The 16,718-nt window shown below is 39.3% G+C and overlaps 1 protein-coding gene across 1 annotated transcript in view; it reads left to right on the top strand.

The window, feature by feature from the left end:
• The window catches only part of TRHDE (thyrotropin releasing hormone degrading enzyme), a 221,298-nt gene that overhangs the window by 136,193 nt on the left and 68,387 nt on the right, over window positions 1–16,718 (top strand). Inside the window, exons 8-9 of the mRNA XM_074902853.1 lie at window positions 4,714–4,779; window positions 7,166–7,353. Coding sequence (XP_074758954.1) covers window positions 4,714–4,779; window positions 7,166–7,353 — 254 coding nt within the window. The remainder of the gene's footprint in view (window positions 1–4,713; window positions 4,780–7,165; window positions 7,354–16,718) is intronic.

Below are 16,718 nucleotides of genomic sequence, written 5' to 3'. Positions count from 1 at the left end.
TGGGACTTTAAAAAGGACTTTGTAGCAGCATAACTGGTTGTATGCTTGCTCTAAATCATTCCTTATTTAAATCCAAATCACCAAAAATCATGAAAATCAGCTCAAATTAATAACAAGTCAGTAATACCAGGAGTAGAAACAAAATCCAAAAGAGGGAGGTGGAGGCTAGACTGCTATTTCCTGACCCCTAAGAAATGAGGGCATTCAGAGGAACATAGCCACAAGAATTTGTGCCAAATTATTTTGCTACTTTTTTCTCACTCATCTTACACAGTGAAATTTCCCAGTTACCTTTCGGAGAAAAATTAAGTTATTCAATGTTAATCTGTTTCAGATCTCAGCAGCACTCATATAAACTGGGAGCTGTTTTTTCAACAACCAAACCAACCTCATACAAGCAAACTGTGAAAGGAGTTTGGTCCCAGAATTGATGTTTCAGTTCCTAGTTATAGATCGGAAATCTCCCCTGAAAGTAAGATATGTGTTTGGAGACTTATTCCCCATTTAGACTTGTTTAACCTCTTTGCATTTATCAGTTGCTACTTTTTATTAGTTGTGAGCATTGTCATGTTTGAATGGTGGGGTAGTTCATTTTTTCAAAACCAAGAGGCTTCATCCCTAGCAGTACTGAGAAGACTAAGATTGCAAAATGATAGAAGACTTTTTCCTTTCAAATGATCTCATTTTCTTAAAAAAGTCTAATACAATAAAAGGCCTGCAACCTTGATCAGTACAGCAATACTAAAAACATCTTTCAAAATCCTTTAGCACTTTTCACTTTATTCCTGTTTCTACTACAAGCTGTGTGCTTCAAGTAATAAAATTATTTCAAAAGCATTAAGCCTTCTAATTTGGGGGGGGGGAAATTAAGATTACTGTTTAACAAAACATTATATTATGATCTAAATCTGTTGGGATTTTTTGCAAGATCTTAGGTCTTGGTTGTGCAGTAATTGGACTTTGTTTTCATGGTGTGACAGATTCCGGATTTTTTTTTTGGTGTTAAAAATTACTAAAACACATGTCAGAAGACCACACTGATGAAATTTTTTTTTTATTGATAGAAGTGAAGGAATCATATTCTGTTATTTTTTTTGGCAAAGAATGGTTTCACATATTAATGCCAAGATGAATATTACAAGGGAATGCTTGCTGAAAATGTAAAACCAAATGATAATTTTTGTGTGTGTGTTTGATTAATTTTGATTAATTTTCATGTTGAGTGACACTGCACTAGGGCCTATGAACTCTCTTTCTGCTTTCCTCACAACAAAAACTTTAGAGGCGGCATTATGGTGAAGGAGAAAAGGGAGTTGTAGAAGAGCACTCTTAAGTCTTGGATTGTTAAAGAGGTTTTCATGCCATCTTCTCTCCTCACACATATCGTAGGGTTATAGCTGAAAGTTAGGAAGATGGCTGAAGCATATCTTCATGCTTCAGCATACTCCAGGTTTGATGGAACAGCTTTTGTAGGTGATACAGACTTGCGAGTTTATGATGGGAAGCAGTCTTGCAGCCAGATGGTTCTGGGCATATGTGTTTATGAGAAAGTGGCTTTAAGTCACTTCACCTCCTTTGAAGTTGTGCTGAACGCAGCTTAGATGCAAGCAGCTGTATTTTCAGTGTTATCCTCCTTTTCTGTTCTGTGGCTTGCATCTCTCTTCTATTTGCTTTGCTTCTTTTCTATTCAGTATAAAGGTGAAGGGGCGCCTAATACTACTGCCCTGGAGAATTACAGGGAATGAAAATGTGTTTTCTGCCCCTTTGCAAGCTACTTAAGACATGGATATGGGTCCCCGGCAGGAAGAATGGGTTATATCCCTGCTTGTTCTATCCTTAGAACAGACAAGCAGGGTGTGTATAGATCTTTGGCTCCTATCTTAATCATTCCTGGGATGCATTTGATGTTGATATGTATAAGCATTTTCTCTTCCTTTTTGAGTGCCTGTCCATGAAAGGTACTTGCAGAGAGTCTGATAATTTGGTAGTGAAAGTTCAGGCTGGGTCATGGTGACCCTTAGCTAACTTTGAAGTCAGCAGCTTAGATAGTGCTACCAAAATGTAACTTGGCAGCATAGCTGGAAGTGGTGGGGTCTGGTGGTGTTCTCAGTATAAAACCAAGATCTGGTATGAGGACACGTATCATACAGATCTGTAAAAACATGAATGGCTTGCGGAGAGTGAAGTAGGGAACAGTAATGCGCTGGTCTTCTAGTGCCAGAACTGGGGAGCAGCAGACAAAACCAGCAGACAGGCAGATGTTTGAGACAGGTATCTTCACACAACAGATCACTGAAGTGGGTAATGTTTTTTTATAAGGTGTTGCAAATGCTAAACATTTATATGGGTTCCAACTGGCCAAATTCACAGAAGATAAAAACACTAAGATACTAATCCACTCAAGATTCTTTGTGCCATGGAGTGCTGGATGATGGGAGAGCATACTGGGGAATTCTGTATGTTCATCCTGTTTTATACCCTTTCTAGGTGTCTGTTACTGGTTATTGTTGAAAAGAGGATATCAGTATATGAGGATGTTTGATGGTAGTGATTTGATGTTATTGGTTCAGTAACTTTTTGTTCTTGTGCCTGTAGAAAGTGCACTCAGATTTTGGACTGTAATGTAGATTTACTGGAAGCATATTTTGATGCACACTGTCACGACTGCTTTGAATTCGATAACACTCCTAGTTTGATGTTATGCAATGGTCTCAATGCAACTTTATGAAGTAATGAAAAAATGGATGATCAAGTTGTGTGGTATCAGGACTGTTCCTTTATGTTGTGTTTATCATTGTATTTTCTTATTTCATTGTGAATGTTAGGATTCTTTTTGTTTTCTTTTGTGATAAACATGTTAGATTGGATGATAATCAGTTTTTAACCGATTGACAAGCTGCACCTAAACCTCCTAATCTGTGTGTTGGGAGAAAATCCAAAAGAAAAGGGCAGAAGCATTTCATCTCTTTGCAGTCTTTTTTAATGCAAAATGTAAAAGTCCCATTTAATGGCTAATGGTGGATTGGTAAACAGGATTATTGCCTGGATGGAGTAAAGCCTCAGGCATTCCACCCATTTTATTTTGCTGTGTAATGATTCTGAAAGCAACTCTCAGAAGGACCAATACATGCAGTGTTTTCTAGTACAGCTTAGAATGCACATATATACTTGTTGTTATTTATTTACCTTGTCCCACTTTTGTATATTCCTATTTTAGCTTTTTAATTTGCAGTTCAACTTCTTTAGCTTTGAAAGCTATTGAATATTTCACTGTGCCTTAAATGATTCTGTATTTTTAGACAAAATGGAAGCACAGTGTGCTATAGGTGCAGCATATATAATATTGTCTTTTTTCCAAGTTAGTCTCATGACATTGTTAAAACTCAGCACTGCATTTACAGAGTCAGTGTTCTCATTTAGCTTTCCTAGCTTGTGATTAAATGGGAGTTGCTGCTTGTTGTAGTATGAGTTGGCTGACAAAAGCTAAATCTGTCACAGGTGCTACAATTTGTGTATCAGAAAATTTGCTTTCCAAATACTAATTATTCCCAAAGTATCTTACTTCACACAAAGCACAGATAACAGAGTCAGCAAATTTGTCCCAGTTTTAGCATTGTGCTGTAAATTAGAGTTTGTCTCCTACCATTGTGTAAAGTGAAGGTGGTAGAAATTCAAATGCAGGAGAGAGAACCCATTGATTTACAACCTCTGATGTGTTTTTTCGTGTAATTCTTCCAATCAAAATGCTTGAAATGTATGTTATTCAAATAATCATTGCTGAATTTGACTTTTGTAATTGAATGAGCTCTTCTCTAGGGACATAGAATAGTGAAAAATTCACCGTGTTGTCTCTCCAGATATTGTTAAAAATTTGAAGCGTTTTGTGTCTGAAAAGCAGAGACCTAACCTGGTCATACACTTAAACTATTAATTTGGGAAGTTAATTTAATTGGATGGTAGCTTATCAGGAATTATCTTTCTGGTTGCTATGGAAGAAGAATGGACCCTCAGTCATTGAAACTGCGGCTGAATAAGTGAAAGCATTTAGTTTATGACCTCTCCTCAGACTCTGAGTCATGTATGTTGTGAAAACACGCATGTGGGTACCTGTGCACAAACATGGAGTTGGGTTCCTGTCACCCTTCTTCCACCTCTGCATGTCTGGAGAGCCTTTGTGATAACCTGTTACAGCTCTCGTTGCCAGTATGATGTATTTTGACATGTGTCAGGATCTCCCTAGATAAGAGTTTGTAGTTCAGGTAGCCTATTGCTTAGTTAAATCTTTTGTAGCAAATGTAGCTGTCATTTGAGTGAACAAATTTTTGACGCTAGACGCAGAATGACCTGCTAAAATAGCAACTGGAACTGTGTTTCAGCAGCTTTTCTTTTTATTGCTTAGAATTACCTAGGAACTCCTTCTGGGATTAGACAAGCATTTTAAATGTATATTCAAAATATTTAGCTTATAGAGTGACTTACACAGAAAAGGAAGAACACTGAATGCTGTAAATGAAATTTTTAGCAACAATTTTTGCATTGTAAACTAGCTTAAGAAACTATTTAGTCCCTTAGGATGAACATATTGTATATTTCCAGATTTCTGACAAATGCAAACATTGCTGTGATTTAACTTCTAATAGCGGTGATTCACAGCTCTGGTTGTTTGGCTTGTGTATAGTAATACTGATTTGTATTTTTATTTTATTTCTGTAGGATTATTTAACCATTCACAAGTATGGCAATGCAGCCAGAAATGATCTCTGGAACACATTGTCAAAGGTAAAATGCTTTAATCTATTGCACTAAGGGAGAAGCAGGAATTTACTGTGGTATTTTTCTTATGAGGTTAGGAGTGAATAATGCATATTGAGATCTTCAGACCCCAGAGTAAATATAAAAATTGATGTAAAGAAATTCCATTTGAGTTAACCTAGTGGCAATATTAAAATGTGGTTTTTGCAACATTTCTATTCTTTGTTATGTTAGAATATATTTCCTTGCTTGTGCTATGTCACTGATGTGTAGTAAAAGATGCTTAATGGAATTTGTTATCATTGACTTTAGTGGCAGCATGCTGGGGCCCATAAGCTGGAAAGCACATGAAAGTGCTGAGCTTTGGCATTTACATCAGGTGTGCTTGTGATTTTGTTTGGAGTTGTGATTTGTTTGAAGGATGAAACTATTAAACCTTTAAAGTTTTGTGTAAACAGAGAACTATTTACTGTAACGTTTGACATGCTGTACAGACTTAAAGTTGCTATGTCCATGCCCCCTTTGGTTGCTATGCCCAAGCTCAATCTGAGTTTCTAGAGCCCAGTCCAGGGATCTATAAGGGCAGAGTATAATTTTCATAAAGCGAGCCAAGCATGCCTGAATTTCTCACCTACAGAGCTAGTCTGGGCACTCTAGGATAAAGAGAGAGTGCAAGCCAGTGTAGAGTCAAGGAGTTTGGGCACAAGTACCAACTCAAGCCATGTGTAAACATGGTAATCTAGTTTTAACTACTGACACCAAAGCTGGGATTCAGCTGCAGGTCAAGACATCTACATTTATCTAGACAAGCAGGTATATACATATAAACTAGGTGTCCGAGCTCCAAATGTTGTCAGTGTAAACTGTATTCAGTTGCCTGTTCATAGACATCTAACATTTACCTTAATTTATTTTATCCTACCTGGCTTCCAGCTGCCACATAAGTATGTCTGCTGTAGGTCCACCAGGTCCACAAGGATGTGTGGAATATTTTAGGACATCTCATTTGACACTTGTGAACAGGAACAACTGGAGTCCCAGAAGTCTAGTCAATACAGATAGCCGAGCATTAAGAGCAGTTCAGTTGGCTAGTTTATCACTGACTGTTGACTAGGGACTTGAAATAGTGTCAGATTAGGTGCAGTAGGATGTTCAAGACATTCAGGTGGGTTTAACAGTGGCAGGTCAAGGTCACATGACATTAGTCACCTATGTGTGGGCAACTGAACTGAGTATTATGTCTGTACTGACTGTTAAGGAGAATTGAAACGTGTAACATACAGTCACACTTCTAAATCTATGTCTTAATCTGAAACTCAGTGCCACTGCAAAAGTCATTCTTGCTTCTTACCTGGTGTCTTCCTCTGTTAAAGCCTTTAGGACAGTTCAAGGTGATGGGAGGTCAGAGGGATGAACATAACCTTGAAAGAACAGCAGAACCCATAGCTAAGAAAATAGAACAAAAATGAGACTGTATTCTGGTCCATAACCACTACGGGTATTCTGGATGTTCAAGTTTATTGTTTAGGCTAATAATTCTGTTTGCTTCACCTGCAAGCACGTTTGTTGCCAGCCACTTCTTTCCTAATGCATTGCAATTGCATCTTCAGTTCTGAAGACTTCTTGCTGGGTTCTGCTTGTATTCATCAGAGGTTGCTCAGTGTGTGATCTAGCACTGTTTGGCAACTAGGGATATTTCCGTTACTGAAGAACTAATGATGCCTGTCATTCCTCTCATACCCACTCTCATCTCCCATGATGCCTTAGTATTTCTTTTTGTTTCAGATGAAAAACATAATTTTTATTGACAGTTGGTATCAAATATGAACACATTAATCCTCCATGTGTTATGACAGGTGCAGTTTATGAAGGAGCTGGGAATATCTTTGTATACATGGCCTCACTTTGAACATGAGGGACAGTATTTTCAAATAATGAGTCATTTGATTTTCAGAACAAAGAAGCTCTCTACTTTTAGAAAACAAGCCCGAAGAATATGCCTTATTGTAGGTACCCTAGATCAGCTAACCCTGAGTCTTTTTTAACCTTAGCTGATGAAGAATATAATTTGGAGACAACCACCCAGTATTTCTGTGGCTCTTGTTAAAACCCTGTAAACCAGGTTGTTTCTTCTGTTACAGCAAAAGTGCATGAATGATGTGGGAAACAAGACTTTCTGACTGTCACTCTCCTCTCTGGCAAGATTGCTCAATGTTTACTTCTAAGATATACAGAGATTGTGGGTTAAATTATGTAGTGTGTGTACTGGGTGTAAATGTGTGTGTGAGCATGTGTGATGGTTATTTAAACCTCTAACACTAATTAATGGTCTCTGGGACAAAAAAAAAAAAAGTTTTATACGTTGGATGATGATATTGCTTCAATATATTGAAACTTTTCTTTTTTCTTGAAGGCTTTAAAAAGGTTTGGAAAATCTGTAAATATCCAAGAAGTAATGGATCAGTGGACACTGCAGATGGGTTATCCTGTTATCACTATCTTGGGAAATGAAACTACAGACAATGTCATAGTGATCTCCCAAGAGCGTTTTGTTTATGATAGTGATGCTAAACCCAAGGATCCTGCCCGTGGAGACAACAGGTACTTACATTCCTCATAGAATATCTTTCAAGATGCTGTAGTTGTTAAATGCTTCATGTATGTATTGTTATGAAGATGGCTCTTTAGAAATCTCTGAGCTTTGCTTGGTATCAGTCATATGTGGTGACCCTTCCATATGAACTGTGGTAAACATGAGACTAGTTAAAAGAACTGGAAAAAGTCATTAGAGTATAAAACAACAAGCTAAAGCTTTTAATATGCCCATTTGCATCCTGACAGTTCTCTCTGTGACTACATCTTATGTCTTACATCACAAATCTGTTTCCTTTCCTTTCCTTTTGATTTTGTCACACTCCATGAAGTAATTTGGGATGTGGCTGGAAGGTCTGGTACTTCAAGTAAATCTTTGGAGTGGACATCTCCATGCTCATACATTGAGTAGGCAGATATAACCGTGTGCCAGATAGATACCTCTCTTGACTTGGGGAGCAGTCAAGAGCTGAACTGGGCCTCTGTACAAGGCAGGGGGTTCCAGTGTTCCATTTTTGAAGCCAGCTGAACCGGTCCTATAGGGACTGTTACACTGACTGAAATCAGCAGGCACTTATGCATCTCTGTCCATGACCTTTTTCCACTTCTTAGATTATTTTGTTCCTGCTTGCAGCTGACTCCACACACTTCCTTCATCCCAGACACAAGCTGACATTCCTGTCTGATGCTGGGGAATCCTCATCTCATTGTTTAAAGCAGTTTTGATATCATATTTTAAGGCCAATAATACAGAGCTGATGCTAGAGAATTACAAGGTAGCCTTAGAAGCTTCTGTGTTCATCTATTCCTGATCAGCAGGAGAGAGTGCATGCTGTCATCCTTGAGTACTCTGTGTTTCTCCTGTAGATTTAAATCATTAAAAGGTAAAATTTAATAGCAAATTTCAATAGACACATCTAGAGCCTAGAATATTCCTGTTGAGGAAGGCCTAAAACTATAGTTACGTTTATTGGGAAATCTTTAGAAGTTTGTTACCCTTTTTTAGAACATGAATACTATGGAACTCAAAGATGACACAGAGTAAATAGTTGTTTTTTCTGGCTGTATTAGAACAGTGTAGCAGAGTGTTAAGCATCTGTTGAAGTTCTGGGCTGAAATGAGTTCCTTTGTGAAAAAGAGATGAAACAAGTGAATGTGGACTGTTGCAAATGTTATGACTCACAGTTCAGTGCAGCATGAGAGAGATTGTCCCCTATTCATTTGAAAATTTCTTTTGTGAAGTATATATAGATGTAATGTAATGTGAGTAGATTTTACTACTCAGAAGAACAGAGATTAAAACAGAGATCTTAAGCTTTTAAGTATTGCGGAGACTTTCTTATATAGATTTGCTAGGTACTCAGTATTGATTGTAGTAACTGCTACTGTAATTCTTGAGTAAAGGCTACTGGGTGTGTATTTGTAAGGTGGAATATAAGGGATGATGCTGTGGGTTGACCCCAACTGGACACTAGGTGCCCACCAAAGCTGCTCTATCACTTCCCCTCCTCAGCTGAATAGGGGAGAGAAAATATAACAAAACGCTCATAGGTGGAGATAAAGACAGAGAGATCACTCATCAATTATTGTCACGGGCAAAACAGGCTCGACTTGGGGAAATTAGTTTAATTTTATTATCAGTCAAAATCAGAGTAGGATAATGAGAAATAAACCCTAAATCTTAAAACACCTTCCCCCCACCCCTCCCTTCTTCCCAGGCTTAACTTTAGTTCCATTTTCTCTATCTCCTTGCCCCAAGCAGTGCAGGGGGATGGGGAATGGGGGTTGTGGTCAGTTCATCACCTGTTGTCTCTGCCACTCCCTCCTCCTCAGGGGGAGGACTCCTCACACTCTTCCCTGCTTCAGTGTGGGGTCCCTCCCATGGGAGACAGTCCTCTACAGACTTCTCCAACATGAATCCTTCCCATGGGCTGCAGGTCTTCACGAACTGCTCCAGCGTGGGTCCCTTCCACGTGGTGCAGTCCTTCAGGCACAGACTGCTCCAGCGTGGGTCCCCCCACAGGGTCACAAATCCTGCCAGGAGCCTGCTCCAGTGCAGGCTCTTCTCTCCACAGGGCCACAGGTCTTGCCAGGACTCTGCTCCAGCGGGGGCTTCCCATGGGGTTACATCCTCCTTTGGGCATCCACGTGCTTCAGGGGGTCAGCCTGCCTCACCAGGTCTTCACCACGGGCTGCAGGGGAATCTCTGCTCCGATGCCTGGAGTACCTCCCCCCCGCCCCCCTTCTTCCCCTTCCTCCTCCAAACCTTGGTTTCTGCAGAATTGTTGCTCTCACATATTCTCAGTCCTCTCTTCTGATTGCAGTAGCTGTTATGCAGTTTTTTCCCCACTTCTTAAATACATTATCACAGAGGCACTACTGCCGTTGCTGATGGACTCAGCCTTGGCCAGTAGTGGTGGGTCCATCTTGGAGCTGGCTGGTATTGGCTCTGTTGGACATAGGGGAAGCTTCTAGCAGCTTCTCACAGAAGCCACCTCTGTAGCACTCCCACTACCAAAACCTTGCCATGCAAACCCAATACAGGGGAGAATTAGACTTAGTTTTATTTTCATATGTGACAGTAATTCAGAATTCAAACTGTATCTTGTATATGTGGAAGGGTAGTGTTCTATACCAGCAGGGCAAGTTATGCTGGGTTTCTTAGGAGATTTTGTCTACAGATTTTATCACAATTATAATTTTAAACATTGGAAATAATTAGATCTATAGTGAGAACAGAGAAAGATATCAGCATAAGCCCTGCCAGGAATTTACTGTTGTAACAGGCAATAAAATACATATTATATGTATGTCCTTTGGCAAGTTTCTTACCTGTCCTCTTCCCTCTTTGGATTTGTTTTTCTTTGTGTGCCCATGTCCTTTTAACCACAAATGAGAAGGAATCTCCTTCCCTGAGGAAGGCTTTACAGATAGGATGTTTACTCCAGCCAGTTAGATGATGGAGCTAAATTGCTACTTCCCACTTGAAGTTACTTGAAAGTCATGTTATGTAAGTATAAATACCAAAGAACAGGAACCTTATATATTTAGCAGAAGGTGAAACTTACCTATGCCATTCACCTTTCAAAAATGACCCACCAATTTATATTAAAGTTCTATGACTTAGTTATAGTGTCTAGATAGTGTCTAGAGTATTATAACAGTGACCATGTAATTCATTGGTGCACTGCCCACAGGCACATGTGGCTTGGTATGCACAATGGCTCTGTGTCATTAAGTGTCCTTTCCCAACATTAAATTAAGTAGAAAAACAAGACTGACATACTGAAAATAAATTTAATGTCTATGTCAGCAATGACCTAGATCTTTTCCGGGTTTTTTGGTGGTGTTTTTTTAATTGGAAAAGTCACTATTGCTTCAATTATTATGAAAGCAGTAGACAGGGAAAATCACATTAATGTGATATCATTTGGTAATTCATGATACATTAGCTTGGTTTTTAACATTGCAAGAGCTGAAGTTTGTATGACGTGATACAAAGGGGCCAGTTTTTGTACAGGTACACAAAGCAGGGTGGTAACTGGAATGGAAATAGCATGTTGACAGATGTTCAGAACTATTGCAAAATGCAATGTTCTGGCTGATTCTTACCTGGATTCTTTCCTTCCTTCCTTCTACCCTTAGCAAGGGTTTACTGATGTTCAGTGGAGCCTGATAGCACAGGTAGATGTGGGAGGCACAGAGATATATATATACACGTATATAATGTCAGCCTGCAGGCTTTGTGGGTGTTATGTATCAGTGGCCTAATTCACAATCCAATAAAGTCAGTGCTCATCTCCCCTGCATGACCCATGAATTAGGCGTTGGACACATGGCTCCCTGGGGAACCATAACAGACACTGTAAATAATGGGAAGCAAATGGTATTTATGCCACATCTGAGGCCATGCTCTTGCAGGGCAGGCAACATTGGCTTCCTTAGGGTGGTTTATCTATGGATTAATCGTGATGATCATTTTAAACACTATAAAGAGTAGAGCTGCACAAAACACAGAAAAATGTACAGGTCCAGGCCTTTCCAGGAGTTTATCATCTAAACAGACAACACGATATGCACTGGAAGGCTCCGGGGAATGCTCTTAAAGCATCCATCTGCCATATAGTCTTTAGTTATCCAGAGGTGGGGCTGTAGTTTGGCATGGCACAGCAATAAACGTCAGTTCTATTGCCTTCAGAGTGATGAGGAGTTTAAACTTCTCGTTCAGACCCTCTCTAGGCAAATTTAACTTTGCTTTCCTTTAGGAAGAGGCACTTCAGAGTATCTGCTGCATAAGAAATGCAAATAAAGAGGCAACTGAATATTTCAGAACCATTCTACTTTTATAAAATGTCTGTGCTTTTTTTTATGTTATGTATTTATGCAGCAATTAACGGTTAAAAATGAAATGTAAAGCAGCATATTTAATTTTTCTCTCTGAAATCTTATACAGGAATATGGAATCAGCAAGCAGATTTTTCTAAGTGATAAATGGTAAAAGTGAAAATTGGTGATACCTTTGGCAGTGCTTTACTCCTAGTTCTCCCTGGTCCATTACTGTGTCTTTAATTCTGCTGCAGAAGAGAATGATTACATAGAGTTGATTTTCACATCTCATGTACAGTTGGACTCCTCTCTCTAAATGCAGAAGAATATGTTTCAGGGTCCATACATACATAAACTGATTTGTTTGTGTCCACAGAATCAACTGTATGGCAGGCAAGCTCTAACATTTGGCCGGAAATTATAGAAGTATACAGTACCACATCTTCACAAACTGAACATACATTATACTTGACACTTATGCCTTCACATGATCCATAGTTCTCATTTTACGAGGAAATAAAAGTAACAGAGACAGACACCGTTTCTAGGAATGCCATTCCTCAGAAGGGCCAAAATCACTGGCTATGATTTGAATGTCGAAGCCTGTGATAGGTACAGTGTTTCAGTAGCAATTTCAGCTTATCCAAGCAAAAGTTTAGAACTCCTTTAATAACTGTATAATTCATACTCTTCCCCAAATAACAATACTTATGTGTAGGTTCAATCCTGGACTCCTGTATACCCCTGTGAAAATGGATTATGCCCTTACATTATAAGGCTACAGGGGAGAAGGTGATATTCCATCTGTCAGGGTTCAGTGGGTTTCCCTGCTGACAGAGAAAATGATGATTTTAAGGCACCAGTCTCATCCATCATTACAAGAATGGCTCACAGATATGACAAAAGAAATCTTATGAAAAATAATCTGTGGTCTAGACAATAAACTGATCAGTTTTGATGAAATCCATAAACCTTTTATATACTGTATTGAAGAGCAGACCAAAGCTTTCTGGTTATGGGTATAAGTTTTGCCTTTTAAAAATACACAGAGCTTGTCTCTTCAAAAGTGGAGAAATAACCTTTCCAATGTTATCAAAATAATTAAGTCCATGTTGCTGAGGTATTCACTTGTATACTGTTCTTATCATGCATGCAGTTTCTGTAGCTAATCTTTGCTTGTTCATGATAATACCCTAAAGGGAAATGTCTTGCTAGGCATTGAACACAGCTAGCTGTGAGGAAAGAAAAAAAAAAGGAAGAGGTAACAAATTGGGATATGGACAGGGTATTCTTACGTGCTGTAGTGTGGTAATCCTCTGTGCCTTTCTTCGCAGGGCTGGACTAGGGAAAATGGTCAAATGGTGCAAGCCAGAGACATGACCAGCTAAAGTAGAGCTGTACAGACTCATGGGTCTAACACCATGTAGTAATTACAACTGAAAGGCTTTACAATGGGCAGCAGAACTGCTCAGCAGTCACTCTGTTCCAAGAGGAATGATTAACTGCAGAATTTTATTTCTCTTCAAGTCTGTTCGGAATTTCCTACACAAAACTTATTTATTCAGGCTTTGCAGAAAAAGGGCTGTGCCTGTCCCTTTACTGATAATTATTTGAATAGCAAAAGTGTAGCTGTGTTTGGATATTGCCATGTGTATTCTTATTTGTAAGACTTTATCACTTGAGCAGTGATGGGGAACTTACTCTGCCCACTTATCAGCTGAGGAGCTGGTTAAACACCAAAACAAAATGTTTGGAGCGCAAGGGGAACACTGAGTATCTTTGAGATCATCTTGGGGCAATTGTGGAATAATGTAGCGTATGTAGTATTAATTATGTAATAAAAAGGACCATATTACGGACAAATATTGTTCCATAAGCTGAGGAAAAAAGGCTAACAAAATAGAAAAAGAAGTACTTACTTCCCTGTCTCTGGGAAATATCCACTAATCTTCCTGTTTCTTACGTCCTTTGAGTGTTTTCTAGTTACGCTTTTCATCTTTACTGTACCTGAAAGATTATGCTTATATCATCATTTCTACTAGAAACAATTTTGTGTTGCTACCTAGGGAGTAGATATGATGTCCTGGTTCATCTTGACTGACCTGAGTGCCTCTAGATCAGCTATAGTAACGATGAAGGGAATGGGCTCAGGAAGGGGAAGGTGCTGGTATTAGGCACAGAGGAAATGGAATTATCAGGAATGAGATTAAAATATCAAGAATCCTTAGTGGAGCACAGAACTGTACATGAACACAGCCAGACACTAATTTAACCAGATTTTTTGCAGGTCAAGCAGGGACCGAGTGAAAAAGTGTGGCGAGCTTCTTCTCTTTACATGTACACTGGTGTTTACTGGAGGGCAGCTCTATGACACCAATAGATTTTGTCCTTCACTGTGGATAGGGACAGTCCTTAACCCTGGCAGCCTGAGAGAGGATGGTGCTGTGCAGAGTGCAGCTCCTCTGGGCGAGCAGGCAGAAGAGCTACTTCTGCAAGTGACCTAGAGGAAGCCAGCCTGCCCTGGAGGGGTGCGGGCGGGAGGAGTGCCTTTGCTCTTGGGTGCTGGTGTTTGCCAGCCCAATACTTTGTGCTGTGCACTGCCTACCTACGGCAATAAGATTTTTTTCTTCCTGTAGAAGCTGCTAGAAAGTCCCCAGTCTTCTGTCCTGCCTTTCTGTTTTTTAAAGGCTCTTCTGATTGTTGCATTAATATTAAATCAGAATAGGAGGTGCTCTTAAATTTACTGCTGCATGTATCTGTGCTGATGTCCCTTCTGCAAGACTTTTCTGCTAGCAAAGATCTCAGAAATGTCAATTGTAATTTAATACTTTATTTCTAAAACCACTTCAGAGCTTCTGTTTGCGAGAAACGCTTCTCACTGTGCAAAATTCCAGGATGTTGTGGCGTGCAGGATATCAGCAACTTTCAGTGTTAGAATTTGCAGAATGCTAAAGAAAACAGAATTGGTGTATTGTGTCATTGCTTTCTGTGCGGTGGCAACACTCATATCCTGACAGAAGTTAGGGTGACAGGAAAAAGCTGCTGCTGTATTTTATTATCACTGCAGACTGTGTCACTTTCCTCATCTTATTTGCTAATACTAGCTCTCAGGAATTGCTAGATACCCAAACTAGTTAATTAACTCTAATTAAATCAATTTCATGGTGAGGGAAGGAGCATGTACTTGAGAACAGCACTGTGTTTTAATTCAGAGTGAGATGGGGAGGCAAAGAGGAGAATCAGGGCAGCAGTGCTGGTGGGGAGCTGCCTGAGACACAGGGGGAGGGAATGAGAAGGCTGTGTGGCAGGGCGCAGACATGAGTGGGAGTGGGGAGCATTGAAGTTGTGTAGCTGGCATAGGCAAATACAGAGACCCAGGGAAATGGAGGTGGGTTAAGATGGGAGCTTTAGTGAAGTAAAGAGCAGATGGGGGAAAGCCCAAACAGCATTTTGCTGAGGCAAGGGTAATGGGAGGGATGAAGGTGAATAAATATAATATTTTGTCGGCTTTGTAAAAATCAGAGATGTTGATTCCCCACTGTGGATCAGAGGATGAAACTACTGATGTGCTTCCTTTTTTGCCTTTTCTTTCTTTTGCTTTCTTTTCCTTATCTCTCTGTATGTGAGCCTTCACGCTCAATAGTAGCATCTCAGCTTTTATGGACAAGATACTTTGGTGGGGGACTTTTTCAGGAAGTTTACTGAGGAAAGAGAAACTATCATAGGAATTATATTTTAATCTATCTCAAATTCACAGTATTATGAGGAAAAATCAAAACTGAACATTGGAATACACTGAAAAATGCTTGGCGTAGGTCTCTGAGAACATACTGGAGGACTGTAAGCATAGCTAAAATGCTACTCTTATTCCTAGTAGGGGGGTCCCTTCTCAGCCCATAACACATCCTTCCACTCTTTCAGAGAAATCTCAGATCTACACTCTGTAGTCAAGGGACTATGCTCATGGCTAAAGAACAACACAGAGATGGGATGTGCATGATCAGCACCATGTGTGCAATTCTGCAAGGGTTTTGCACTGGTGCAAGACAGAACAGAGGATGCCGGAGAGATTAAGAGCCTTTGTTGGACAGTAAAGAGGCAGCTGTTAGAATAGGCACTTAATACTGCTTAAATGCAGCGTCTTTCGATCCATCTCTGACTCAGCACCCAAAATTGCTTGTCACTTTGGAAAACGAAGCCTTTTGTGTTTTAGTGTAAAAAAGTCGTGTTATAGGCAGGGAGAAAAAAACATGTACTGACAAAAAATTTGTAGTATTTGTTCTTTGCCCACAATATTTTTCTAAATTTAGTAAGGTACTCTGCTAGCACTGAAACTGAAATGAATCAGTTCTGGAGAGCCCCATAATATTTATAGCCACCTGATTTATCATTTATTTTTGTATGAAATTTTAAGCTAAAATTACACAGAACTTTGTAGAAGATTTAGTAAACAGATAATTATAATCAGATAATATTATATTATTATCAGACAATACAGGTTTTTTTCTTTTCAAATTGGGTAATTTTAATTCAAATTAACATTTAAATTATCTTGTGTTCACCCTTAAAAAAGCAATCAGACCAAAGAAGAGTGAGGTTTATATGGGATGGCTGAAGACATACAGCTGTTTTTGAACAGAATATGCATTCTGTCATTTTAAGGCAGTCCCAAAGTGCAGAGCCATGCACGGGCTCTTTCATGCTATTGCTGCTGTTACAGTACTGAAGCCTTTTCCTATGGCTAGACTATGTGGTTTCATTGCATTGGGAAGGGCATTATATTTGGCATAAGACTCCTGAAGAATGTAAATTGTTGAAAATTTACATTGCTTATTGCTGGAAATTTATTCTAAAAAAATTTACATATTGCTGAAAACTATTGCAAAGATTGTTGTAAAATCCAGGTAGAATTAGGACTAGGTCTGAGTAAAGGAAAACCACAAAATCCCCATCTGTAGTACATTGCTGTTAAACATGTTAATCACTGTTCTGACTACAGATGATATGTCAGTGATTGTATTAAAATACATGCCTCTCAAATGCATTCC

The sequence above is a fragment of the Athene noctua genome, chromosome 3 (assembly GCF_965140245.1).
Source record: "Athene noctua chromosome 3, bAthNoc1.hap1.1, whole genome shotgun sequence".
In the NCBI taxonomy this organism is placed as follows: Eukaryota; Metazoa; Chordata; class Aves; order Strigiformes; family Strigidae; genus Athene; species Athene noctua.
The sequence above is the reverse complement of the archived record's forward strand: the minus strand, read 5'-3'. Positions and strand labels throughout refer to the sequence as shown.